This window comes from Buteo buteo, chromosome 12, assembly GCF_964188355.1.
Source record: "Buteo buteo chromosome 12, bButBut1.hap1.1, whole genome shotgun sequence".
Lineage (NCBI taxonomy): Eukaryota > Metazoa > Chordata > Aves > Accipitriformes > Accipitridae > Buteo > Buteo buteo.
The window spans coordinates 21,734,259-21,747,544 of NC_134182.1; the positions used below are offsets into that span (position 1 = coordinate 21,734,259).

A 13,286-nucleotide genomic window follows, 5' to 3' on the forward strand; every position below is an offset into this window, starting at 1 on the left:
GGTGGCCCTGGCTGCATGTGAGATGCCGCACGGATCACAACACTTGTGGGGTGTGACAAATGGCACATCCCTTTACTGTTCATCACTTCACTTGATAGAGGCTGCACTGGTCCTGTCTCATTGGTGTTAGGACTAGGGACTGCAGTGACTTGGCCTTAGTGTTTGCCTAGGACTGAATCTCAAAGCAGACATTCTGTTGTAGGATGGCTTGTAAGTCACATCTGATGGAAAGCTTCTTTAGTCCTGTCTTCTTTTTTGCCTCCCTTGGCTGCCAGTTTGATGTCTGATCACAGGCTGCTGTCATATAGGACAACATCAAATCAATGCAATTCCACCTACCTGCTGAGCCATCCTCTGTAGTGGGAAAAGGTGTTTTTTTCAGCTCTAACTCTCCCATCTGCCCCACTGATGCTCTTTTTTTTTTTTTTATTTCAACTTTTGTTCAGGCAGTGAGAATAGGCAGATTACATTTGTGCTCTCAAGTCAATTGCCTTCAGTTGTGCTAGTGGCGTATGTGATGCTGTGCAGAACTCAGCCTGAGGGAGGTGGAAAAGGATGCAGAAAGAAGCCAGTGTGTCAATGGGAGGTGTGCTTGGCAGACAGTTCCAACAGCCATCATGATGCAAAGCTAGGGAAAGCAAGAGAAGGGAGAGGTGACACTGCTTTTTTAGGCTGCAAGAGGAGGAGAGGTTTGGAACGTGTGGTGTGATTGAGTGGCAGCCACGAGCTGGTGGAAGGAGAGCTGGCTGATCAATAGCATTTGATGGACAAGCTGTGCTTGAAGCTTAACGAGATTGCTGTGCAGGACCTGGGGGTAAAGCAGCAACTTTGCCACAGGCATTTGGGAGTGAAGAGGGCAGGATCCTGCCTCAGCTGTGCTCTCTGCTGCCTGAAAATGGGACACAATGTCAGTCACTGCAGCTGACAGCACGTTGAGCTGTGTCTCTTTTTGTCTCTAGCAATCTGTCACAGGGGTGATATATCAATGAGACCAGCTGCTAGAACAAGGTCCTCTCTACCTGTGCTGTAAGGGAAGACTCCAGGAGGCTGGATGTTTGGTGGGGGTGAGAAACAAGGAGCTTTTTCCACTTTTAGTATATGTATTCTTTACGGGCTAAATTGGCAGCAGCAGAGCCTCCACCCAGTGCAAAAGAAGGGAGTTTTCTCCTGGCCGTTGCTCACTGCAGGCAAAGGTGTCTGCCCGGCCATGGTTGTTGTTAGCCCTGTTAGCCAGAGGATCAGAGTGATTTCTACAAGGCTGCCCAGGGAAGCTCAACACAGGCCTGACCAGCACTGAAGGATCAGGTGAGTTCAGCCGGAATGGCTGGGAGCCATGGGATGAGGTTTCCCCCTTAGGTCTGCCTAACATCTTCCAATGCTGCTATTGAGACTTCCCTTTGCCCACAAGAACTTAGCAAACAATGCCTAACTAATGAATTAGTCTGACTAACTCTGTCTTTTTGGATTCACAAATTGCTCTTCAGTATGATTCATGGTTTTCCTGAGCTGGTTATCCCTGGTCCACAGATCACTTGTAATCAGTTAGTTGGGAAAATTGGTAATATGAGCGGTGGCAGGTTAGTTATGCCTCAGTCTCATGGTACTGTTTCTCTTCTCTGATTATCCAAAGTAAATAAGGTAACCTCCCCAAAACAGGGTAGCTGAAAGTTTTACAAGGTGGCTTGCCATTCATAAGGTGCCTCACAGCAGAGATTTTGTCTTAGCATTCACTTTTCGTAAGTACTGCTCCTAATGCAATTCAAGTACTTGATTATGCTAGAGAGAAAGCAGGATATTGTTTAGCTTGCCTAGTACAAGGGAATAATCGCGAACAGTTTTCCCACTCTTAGTTGTGTTTGGAATAGTTACAGTGCCTGAGAAAAACAGTACAAATAATCTCGCTGGAAAGGCTTACATGATCTTAAAGTACATGTAGTAGCAAAAATCTCATCTATCTCTAGCTCCTAACACCACTGTTCAGTGCTCATTCAGGGTAAGGAGAATGTGAGAGAAGAGATAATCACATTCCCCAAACCAATATACCCCTCATATCAGCCTTGCAAGCTTGAGATGTTGTTTTCACACCATCGTGCTTGTTCATATCCAGCAGTCTGTTGGCTTGTGTTTTACAAAGCTGAGCACAGGATGAAAAACGCTTTCCAGGTATCAAAGATAAAAGTGAGTCCTTTGTGTGCATCTCTTATGCATACTTTTTCGGTGGCTTCAAGTGGTACATGCTAGTTACTGAGTCTTTCTGAGAGTCCCTATTGATAAGCTGTGATGCAGCTTCCTCCCATTTACTCTGCTCATCTGTTGTTTTCAGTAGTCAGCCCATGTTCCTCCTACTGTTTCAGAGTCTTTTCTTCGGGCATCTTCTTCCCCTTCCCTGTTCCCCCTCCTATTTTCCACCTCTTGTTTCTTTTGTTTCCATTTCTTTTTTTGGTTTTGTTCCTGTTCTGGGGTGGTTTTTTTCCCTGGCTTTCACTTCCTAGAACATGTTGGAGATAAGAGGGGAGAGTGTGTGAAGGAGGAAGGGTTTGGAAGAGAGATGTAGTCTCTCCCATAGCTAATGACAAGCAGAAAGGAATAGGCACTAGATAGCTGTTTTGACTGTGTTTCATAAAGAAATGAAATGTACGCAGTCATGCTGCCAGTGCAGGCAGCATGGAGCAATGTGAAGGGCTTTATAGCTCTCCCTGCATATGCTGTGCTGCCTGCCTCTTCCTTAATAGAGACAGGACTGCAAGTGCAGTCCAGTTAGAGGTGGCCTATAGGCTCTGGAATTATACTTACCTGTATACCTTCATTACATGTACCAGACTGGGAAGTCCAGACTCCCACACAAAGGCTGTTTCTGCTCCAGTAAGCAATAGCCCTTTCCTTTATTAATTGTTATTTTGAAGGGTAAAGGTGCCCTAACAGAGGGTTCTGCCAGGCCAGGGTCTGTAGACAATCCAAGAAAAGAAGCCCGGGAGATGGCAACTGCTGTTGGTGGAGCACGTCTCCCTTGGTAAGTTACAACCATATTATAGACAAAATGGCTCAGAGTTCAACCTAACTGCAGCTGGGCAAACTTGAGCTATGCAGAGCCAGATTGCTTTTTCTTCTTGGAGCCAGAAGTGCTGGCAGCATAGTGCATAGACATGTACATGGGTCTGGCTGCAGGCAGTTGTGTCCAGGGCAAGGAAATGGGTGGAAGAGGAAACCATGCTCACTGAGATTAGGGATGGGTATAAAGTTGGATCCAGTAAGGCACCAAGCAGTACCGATTTTCAGATGTGAGGCTCAAAAGAGACTGGAATCATTGCTCTCTGCAGGACGGGCTGTGGATCAACATGAAGGATATTGTCCCTTTTTCAGGTTATGCCCACGCTGCAGACAGAGAGGTGATTGCATTGTCAAGTACAGGTAAGATCTTGCAGCAGCAGTATAGAGCTTCCAGTCTGAACAGAAGGTTGGCATGTGCTTTCAGGATCAAAGATATGGCTGTGAGACAGTAGGAGAGAGATAACAAGCATAGTTAGACATACATGTAACCTGTCTAGCTCAGTACCAACCGCACTGACACCAACATAGGCTCCTTGCACAGACTGGGGAGTGTATGGATCTCTCTTCCAACCCATCACCAAATTCAGGTGCTAGTTTACTCCCTTTTCTTTTCCAACTTCTGGGCTCCCCCTCCTCAGGATGTGCAGCCATGCGATGCCCCAGTAAGCCCATGGCTCATGAAGTTGCCAGTCGTGCTGTGCCTCAGTTAAGGCTTTTACTTGACTGTCTCCCTGACAGAGTGAAGATTAGGTCTGTTCTTCTTAGACCAGGGAACATATGCTAATAAAATACATATTGCTTTCTGATCAGCCCCTAATGAAAGACATTATTGAAGAGTGTGGAACAAGCACAGTAATTCATGACAGAACCTATTTGGCTTCTCTGGGAAGCTGTAAACTGCTGCTCTTGGCATCTAATGAGGATGGGCAGCTGATTGTGTGTACGAGAGGAAGAGAGAGAGACTGTCTCCTGCCTTAGATGGTTCCAGGTGTCCTCGGTAGCTACTGAAGGTTGCAGTTGCTTCTCTCTTTGGAGCTGGGGATGTTTCAGCCTAGAAAGGGAGCCTCCTGATAAGGACAATTTAGGATTAAAAGCTTCCAGGACTCCTCATTTAGACTGAATAATGGATTTGCTTTGGACATCCATGCTTGCTTAAGCCCAGGATTTGAACCTGTGTGCTTGACTGATGAACAACATAGACATGAATTTCAGTTCACTGGTGTGTTTGTCTGGCAAATGCCAACTTTATGTTTGCAGTGTGATTATTTGCTCTGGAAACCCCTAATGAGTAATGGTTATCAAGCAAAGAAAATTAAATAAATCCAAGTTTAAACTTACCCTAGCCCTTTAATTGATGCTGTTAATGCTTGACATCATTTCCATCCAAGGTGGTGATGAAGTACTAACCCAGGAAAATGTTTTAATCCAATCTGACAGGCACAGGAAGTTTGATGAGAGATAATAAAGAAACATCACAGTGACTGTCTTCATACCCAAACCAAATTTCTCCACTATCCAAAACTTAGCCAAATGGCTTTTCCAGAGTGCGCAGGCATTCCCCATGGCTGATACCAGCTAGTTGGATCAGAATCCCCTATTAGGATTGTGCTGCTGAAATTTTGTGCAGCTGACACCCACTCAGGAGTCAATGCCACCTCAGTGAAGGATCAGGATATCATAAGGAAGATCTGAAAGATGGAAAACTATTAGAGTGGTTCAGGTGGGCTGAAATGCTGTGGTACAAATGCAAGGTCAGGCATGCAGAGAGTGCTGTCAGAGGGATCTGCTACAGGCTGGGAGCTCATCACTGGGAAATGACTGAAGTGGAGGAACAATGTGGGTGAGTGAGTTGACTTCAAGGAGCTGCTGGTAAGATGCAGGTGTAAGAAAGGGCAAACGTACTCCTAGGTGAAGCCTAAGGTACTTCCAGGCAAAGTGAAGTGCTACTGCATCCTATATGCAGGGCTGGGATACCAAACTCCAGCAAGTGGGATCATGCAGAAAAGGACTATAAAGTAGATCAGGGAAAGTGAGAGTCTATTACAAGAGGAGGCACAGACTGCTCAGCTTGTTTAGCCTAGCAAAGCAAAGGCTGAGGTGTGGTGTGATTGCTGTCTATAAAAACATCAGGGGGTCAAGCAGCAGGGAGGGAAAAGAGCCATTTAAGCTAAAGGACAATATTGGCACAGGATGAACTGGGTGCAAGCTGCTTGTGAATAAATTCAGGCTGGAAATGAGAACATTAGGGCAGTCAGGCTCTGGAACAGCTGTCCAGAAGGACAAGCAGGCCAAACAGGAATGGCTTTTAAGATGGGGTGTGGTACATTCATAAAATGAATAAGCAGAGGTCTCTTGGCTGAGACTGACTGTTCTCCTGGGCACGTGAGAGAAATGGATGGCCCTCACACTTACTGCTGCCAGGGCACTGAGCTTTGAAGACCGCCTTGATTGCTGGTTGCTTGAAGAGTGCAGCCCACCAGCTGCATGGACAGTTGAAGATTATTTTGTCCACGTTATCACCCCGTGCTTCTTTCAGACCTTTTTGAGATACCTGTGCTTCCTGCACCACCAGGCTCCCCCATGGCTCCTAGTCCCATGCACGTCTGCTCTCCAGAGTGTCCTGACACTCACAGATGAGAGAGGAGGGCTGGAGCAGAGGGGACTCAGCCTAACACCCTACCAGCACGCATGCCGGAGACAGCATTTGTCCATTGTGCTCCTCTGCGGAGCTGTACAGGGAGCGAGGAAGAGCCTGACAGAGGGAGGCAGCCTGTGTGCAAGGCTGCTGTGCCACACCAGCCTGCCCGTCTGCCATCTCCTCTCCCTTCGGAGAGGCCGGTGTGGCTGGGGATGGGAGCTGGGAGCTTTCCCAGCTGCCCACATCTGCGGTTAGCTGGTGAGAATGGAGTGGGAGTGTGGGCAGCCACCCCCTTGTCGTTTGTGCTGCAGGAAGGAGCAGCCGGAGGAATTTGAATGAGGCTGAGAAAAAAGGGAGAGAGAGTTGAGCATGTGTGGAAAGGATTTGGAGGGGTGATACTGGAAAGCAAAGCTGGTGCTTGTGCTCTGAGCTGAGAAGCTGCTGAAGAAGTGGGACAAGTAAGGAGAGAGTGGCAGGAGTGAATAGCAATGCTGGGAAGCTGGATGCCTGCAGAGCAGTTCCCTTGCTCCAATCAGCTTGTTGGGGAATCTGCATGATTTTAATGTATGTTTTTCTAGCTGGTGTTTGCAACAATTCCCTGGGGCTTGGAGATGAAATGGGTTTTCTAATTTCTCCCCCAAACAAGCATGCACAGCTGCTTAAGCTGCAGCTGGTCATGAGACCACATGTGTGGCTATGCAGGTCATACCAAGCCCTAGCACAGGTAGGTTATCGTGTTCTCGTGAATTTGTGGTGTGGTTTGTTGAGCAGGACTGCAACATTAACTATTGACAGATATGTTTATTAATATCCTTTGGCTTGATTATGTCTGTTAGCTGATATGTACCTAGCTTAAACATCATTCAGTCTGAAAACAACATCCTTTTTTCCTTTAATAGCCTACATAAACAGAAGATGTTAATGTGGTAGTGTCATACTTTGGACCCCTTTGCTGTGACAGTGTCCCAGCTGGGATGGAAGCAGAGGGCAGGGGTAGTGCGGCATCTTGCTTTTCTCTCTGAGGCTCTTAGCGTCTGTTTCTGGACCATGAGCTGGCTCAGCTGGGCACAGTGGGACAAGCACTCCCTAAGTGTCACAAGCCAGCTCAAATGATAAGATGGGGGACTGGGCAGACAATACCTACCAATAGAATGTGACGGTGAGGAATGAGAAAGGGCAGATCTAGTTTGCAGGTCCTGGAGGCTTGATGACTAGGTACATATGAGCATGTGAGTGTGCTCTCCCTTGGTTGCTAATACTGCTTACAAGTGACAGGGGAAGGGGATGGGTTGCACACCATGCATGTGAATACCTACATCGCATGTGGGGCTGATTCTGTCCTTTGTAAGGTGTTTTTAGTGAACCAGTTCTGCAAGAACATTCTCCTGTCTGCAGCCTGTGTGGTATTCACAGCCAGCTGGTAGAAACTGTGGGTTGGTTTGGTTTTTCCCTTCCCATCCCCTTCCTCTGATTTTTGGAAACGGAAGGAGGTAAAGGCAGAGATGAGGCTGTGCCTTGTGCTGTGCTCTTGTTCTGGCCCCACTGGCAGCATCCTGAGCCTGGTGATGAATGAGCTTTTTGCGTGAGATCCTCCACTGAGGCTTCGGCATCTCTAATAAGGTGGCCAGTATTTCACTGTCCTCTGCGCCTGCCTCTGCTTTATTAACTGCACCGCAGCAATATGAAGCTGGAGCACTGGGCCAGCATGATCATAAGGAGGGGGTGGAGGGAAGAAGATACCAGGGTAGCATGGGAGAAGAGCACACACGGAGCAGGAGAATGAGGGCAGCAGCAGGCGATTCAAGCGGAGGATTAAAAAATGGGTTCCTGCTGGACTGATGCATGCAGCTCTGCACAGACCTGCTGCTGACAATCAGGGAGGCAAAGGATGTTTAGGGAGGGGGAGGCAGAGCCAGACCTTGGCCTTAATGTCTCCGTCTGATGGACCTCTGCTAGTGACTGCAAGCTGGCACCTGCTCTGTGTGCACAGAGCAAGTGGCTGGCTGGAGTTCTCCCCTTTTTCTCCCTTGCACTAATTTCATGCCCTTTAAACTGTGATGGCAGTGCATCTGGCCCTTTCTCCTGACGGCTGCAGCTAGCCCAGGGGAGATGTTTGGCCCATACTGCTTTTCACCCAGAAGAGCCAGTCTTTCCAAAGGCATCCCAGGTCAGTTCTGTCAGGATGCCAGAACTGTAGTAAGGACATGTGGAGGGCAGCCTTGCTGGCAGCTATTTGCTGTGTCTGTCCAAGTTGCAGGCTGAATAGAGACAGGACATAGGCTGAGAGAAGAGTTGGGTCAGAAGTATTTGGTGGAGGGAAAAGACCCTTGCAGAACTTTTCCCTATGCTCCAAGAGGAGCTACGTGCTGGGCCCTGGCTGTGCCTTTCCCATTACCTAGTGATCCAGGTCTCTCCTGGGAAGCAGGGCAGTTGCAGCCCATGGGGGGCATATATGCCTTTATTAATTTCTGTTTCACAGCCAAACCTGGGTGGCAGCCAGGTATTTATTTGGTTAAACCCGTGTGCCCCGAAGATAGACTCAACTAGGGGCCTAGGGCTTTGCAGTCCAGACTGGAAGCTGATTTCACAGTTTGTCCTGGATTAGGTGATGTGGGAGAGTAAGTGATTTGACATTGCTCCCAGAGGCTTTAGATACCCAAATTCCACCAAACTCCCAGCTGAGGTGGAATTTGCACTGTCTGAATCTCGCCCCAAGGCTTCTCTCTGACTCTCCATTTTGTTTCTCTTCTAAAGGTTATGTCTAGACAAGGTAAATGGATCCTGACCTCCTCCTATTTGCTGGCTGCCTTTCCAGCACCCCGGCTCATGGCAGCCTGTGGGGAGGAGCTGCCACCAGCCCCCCAGTCAGGCTCCACTCCGCAGAAAGCCCTGTGCCAGGAGCCGTACTGCTCCAGCCTCCTGCTTCTGGCTTGTGACCCCTCCTCTCCTCCCAGATAACTGGGGGCCTGGTGCTAACAATCCCAAATGAGATCACTGCCGCTGGGAGCCACCTCCACTCTTGCTTGGCAGAGTGGTGGTTCAGAAGGCTGGCAGATGGAAGGGCTGAGCGGTAGGCATGCCAGTTGGATCAGCACCCAGTTTGCATGTGTGCAGATGGGTCGTTGTTGGTACGAATGGATCCTGGCAGCATCCCTGTGCCAAGTTCATGCTTGGTTCCCAGAGGCACTGCCCTGGTCCTGCCCGCTGGGACTGTTCCCAGGTGCCTCACGGGAAGGCACCAGAGCAGTTCCCGGCTCTCTGACCCATCTTGCCCTGGGGAGGAGGAGGGTGTAGAAAGCAGTTCCTCAAGCAACTTGCACCCTAATCTGTTTAGGTTCAAAGGCCTTTTTTAGGCACAATCTGTAAGGCAGGTACAAAGATATTGTTCACCGTGAGAACCACAAGCAGACATGGATTCCCAGGAGCCAGTCCCTGCCCCAGCACAGTAGCATGGCAGGATCTGGTCCAGCCCTGCCTCTTTACTTGGGAGCACTGTCCAAACTGTGGGCAGATCAACTCAGGTGAGGAGGTGGGTCATTGGGTCCTGGCCATGTTGGAAATGAACAGGGCTCTGGCACAGGAAGCTCTCCAGTGGCAGCCATTGCTTCTGAGTTTGAACTTGGTTGTGTACATTAGGGCTGGAGGCAGGCAGAGGAGGGATCGCATGTGCTTGTTTTTACCAAGTGCCACGTCTGCATTGCTCCCCTGCCTTGTGTTGCTGATGGCCTTCATTCCTGCCATGCCCTTACTCGATCTTCGCGCTCCACACTCTTCACACTGACAGATATGCTGTAAACCTTCCTCCCCGCATCCCTGTTCCAGTAATCCTATAACTTCAGAGTTAATGACAAACACTGAGCCTGCCTATCAGGAGAATTGCCTTTGCGATGAAACCTGTCAGCCTAGACAATATATTAGAGGCAAGGGAAGGCTTAGTGTTTGGGACAGTGAACACTGGGCCATGGAAAGCCCTGCCAAAGGTCTTTTTACCAGGACCAGCATCCCTAATAACATACCTTGCCACAAGGATCCAGGCACTGCACAGCAACAGGCAGGAAATTGTATCTTCACAATGCAATCCTTGTTCTTCTCCTTCCCCCACCAAGCAAGCATGACTGTGGCAGGGAAGTTTTTCTGACACATAATTCATCATTTTTAGTGGCGGTGATTTTGACAACAATATTTTTCCCATTGTTTTCTTGAAACTTCCCTGCTGCCTTAGCAAACTGAACAATGTTCGGCTAGTATGGTTCAGCTTCTTCCTCAGTGGGCATCTGTTGCGGAGGATCCACAGGGGACATCACACACAGACCAATGTGATCAAAAGTGAAGCCCATTTACTACAACTTTTAGCACAGTTATATACCTTATGCACTTGTGCACGCGCCTTATACAATACTCTAATTGGTACAATACCCCGTTTCATGCGACGCTACCTTATCCTCTGTTGGCTGTGCAAGCTTCTTCACGAGGTGTCCAGCAGTTACTTATCTCATTCTTCGGCATCCAGGAATTGTTTGTCAGGCTCTTCTTATCTTCCTTTTTCGCAGCGTACAAGGACACAGCATCCTTGTCCACTTCAGCACTTTGTAAACTTATGCTTCATTCCCAGCTAACGGCTGGATTGCTCACATGCCCTTGCCCAGCCAAGAAATCCTCAACAGGCATCAGAGAAAGAGGGAGCCTATGAGTGACTCCAGAGGACCATTGACTTGACCTAGACCCCTTGCTCTGGTCTGCGGAGACAGCATGGGCTAGGATTCAAGGGTGGATTCTGTGGAAGGGTGCTGAGGAAGCATGGCAGTAGACAGGTCCCAGCAAGGCACCAAATGAAATGCCACATGGCCCAGGCAGCAAATGAATGAATTCTGCAGCAGTCATTGTGAACTGAAGGGTATCTTGGCAAAATGCCATGCTGTGTCTGCACAGGACCCTGGTGCACTAATGGAGGTGAGTTGGGTTCATTCATCCCCTCTTGCAGACATTGGTTCCAACACAGAGTTGCTCCAGGACCCATAGTTCAAGTTGTCCCCACAGTCAAGAGGACCCCAAGGCTTCCCTTCAGGGGAGAGCTCAGGCTCCTGATCACTGTTCTGTACCAGTGGTGGGAATTTTCAAACCAATTCTGCATGAAGATCTCATTGATAAACCAGGTGTACTTGTCTGTATAGGAAGAGGAGGAATAGAGTGTTAGATGGTCGATAGGATCCCTCAGGTTTCCAGTTCCAGGATTTTTGTAACACTGTGGGCTCTTTTTCTATGCAGCTGGCTCAGAGAAACACCATCCAAACCTTCATTCCTGTGCAGAAAATGGAGAAAGGCCTGTTGCTGGAGCACATCTTGCCCAACCTGAAAGTGCCTCAGAGCTATGAAGTTCGCCTGACGCCCATCACCAGCTTTGGGGCTGGAGATATGGCTGCCCGCATCATCCGGTACATGGAACGTAGGTGTCTCCTCCTCGGTCCTGGCTACGAGAGCAGGTCCGAGCCTCAGGCCTAGGGACATGTGCATGCATAGATGTTGTCTTCTGTGACCCTTGGGTGGATCTTTCTGCTCTATGGAGTTTTGATGGCACAGTGCTATCACATTTGGCCTTATTTGGTCTGTTGCCATCAATGCAGACCACTAGATAGAGACCTCTGAGGGCCAGTCTCCACTCATCCTTCACTCAGCAGCTCTGACTCGCACTCTCTACTCTGTGCGCAGGAGAACGCCAAAATCCCAGTCCCCTGTCAGGCCATGCTGCAGCTTCCTGTGGTACAGTGGTGTATTTTAGAGGACAGCCACTGGACACTGTATTAGCCACATGCCCATAAAAGTAAGAGGATTTCAGGGGCTTCAGTTCTTTCCAGAGGTGAATGCACAGTTCCTTTCCTAACTAGTCACTAGTAAACCTGTAGCTCTGTCAAATACCCTGAATCCCAGATCATCCCATTGATATACATTGACCACCCTTCTCTCCCCATCATCTCAACAGCTCACAAATCTCCCCATTCCCACAACCCTATGATTTCTTTACTGCCCTCAGGAGCTTGGACCCTGTATTTCAGCAGAAAGTACAGATCCCCCTCCTCCTATGTTTGCATGATTTCACACAATCCTCTTGTCCTGTGGAGTGATAACGTGTCTGGTGTCCCCTGCATACCTGTTGTCTCAAACTTCCAAATTGTTTTGATGTCTCTCTTAGTTACCAAGCTTTGGTATCTAAGTGGGTGCTATCCCAGTGGGTGCTCCAGAAAGAAACTGCTTGGGCTGCCAGAAGGGTTCCCCCATGCAATCCCGGGATCACCCTTTAGGTGGGGTTTTCTTAAGGTCTGTTGCTGCTTGCAACAGAGTCAGCATCTTGTTCCATCAGCAAGGCATACACCAAGCACTGTTTCACAGAGATGCTGCTAGGAGATTTGTGCATCTGTGACCTTTCTTGACGTATTTGTTTTATTTTCAAACTCTGATTGTGATTTGATTTGTGATTTGAGGGAGTACTATCTGTTCTGACTTGTTTTTCTGTTTCCTCTTCCAGCAATCAACTATCCCAGCCCAACAGGTAAGAATATATTTTGAGTGTAATGCATGTTAGTCCAGTGGTCCAGCAGCTCAGGCAAGCCAAACGGCTGGAATACACAGCTGACTTTGTCAAATCTTTTTCCCCAAAAGAGGATGAAATTGCATACACTAATGCTTCCAGTAAGTAATGCCATTTATTGTACCTCAAGTTATTGCCAGGAGATATACACCAGAGATATGCCTCCCACTCGCACCTGATATCTCTGTGACTGGATAGGCTGTGATCTTGAACCCACCCTCTCCCTAACATTAGCAGTCTGCATCCAGTAAGCAGGTTATTAAATGTTCCCCAAAGTATCAGTGTTTGTATATCCCCCATCCTCTTCTGACCAAGAAAGATACTGCTTGACATCTCTGCAGGCTGGTATGGAGCAGTCTCCAGCTCAGATCTGGTTTCTCTTCCAGACTCCTTCAGCACCGTCCCTTTCTTCTTCCCCTCCAGTGTCATCACCGTTTACTTGCTTATTTACCTTCTGGTCCTTCCTGCCAAGATGCAGGCCCATCTTTATTGAGCACACAGAGTTCCCATTGATTTCGAGAGCAGAATATGCAATGTCTCAGAATGATGGTCTTTAACAAGAACATGGTGGCGCCCGTCAAACATAAAAGAGGATTTCTAGCATGCTCTAAGTAGCAGTGGAGTGATCTTCAGGGGATGAAACAAAGTCCCTTTGCTTTGATTGTTGGGTATAAGCCCAGGCAAAGCTCTTGGACAGAAATGGGCAGACTACTTGCTGGTGGTCCATAGGGAGCAGGTGGCTCCATGTAGCTGTTTCTTTCTCCCTGTTTGCAGCTGCTGAGGCAGCATTCAGTCTTTTTATATATTGCTCTGTGTATGTGTAGGCAAATGCTACTGCTGCACTGCAGGGTAGCAGTGGGAAGGAGAAGCGAGGATTAGGCAACGGCAGCTGGGAATCAGGATATGGGGTAATCTTGTTAAGGCAACCATGAGGCATTCATTCTTGCAAGTTCACACTCTGAGGATGGTTTGATGAACCATACTCTGCATGAGAGAAGGAGCTTCTTGTAGAGTCAG

General features: G+C 48.4%; 1 protein-coding gene across 1 annotated transcript in view; it reads left to right on the top strand.

Annotated features, from left to right (window-relative positions):
- The window catches only part of MDGA1 (MAM domain containing glycosylphosphatidylinositol anchor 1), a 144,332-nt gene that overhangs the window by 103,093 nt on the left and 27,953 nt on the right, over window positions 1-13,286 (top strand). The window contains exons 11-12 of the mRNA XM_075042038.1: window positions 10,952-11,129; window positions 12,207-12,230. Of these exons, the coding sequence (XP_074898139.1) occupies window positions 10,952-11,129; window positions 12,207-12,230 (202 nt within the window). The remainder of the gene's footprint in view (window positions 1-10,951; window positions 11,130-12,206; window positions 12,231-13,286) is intronic.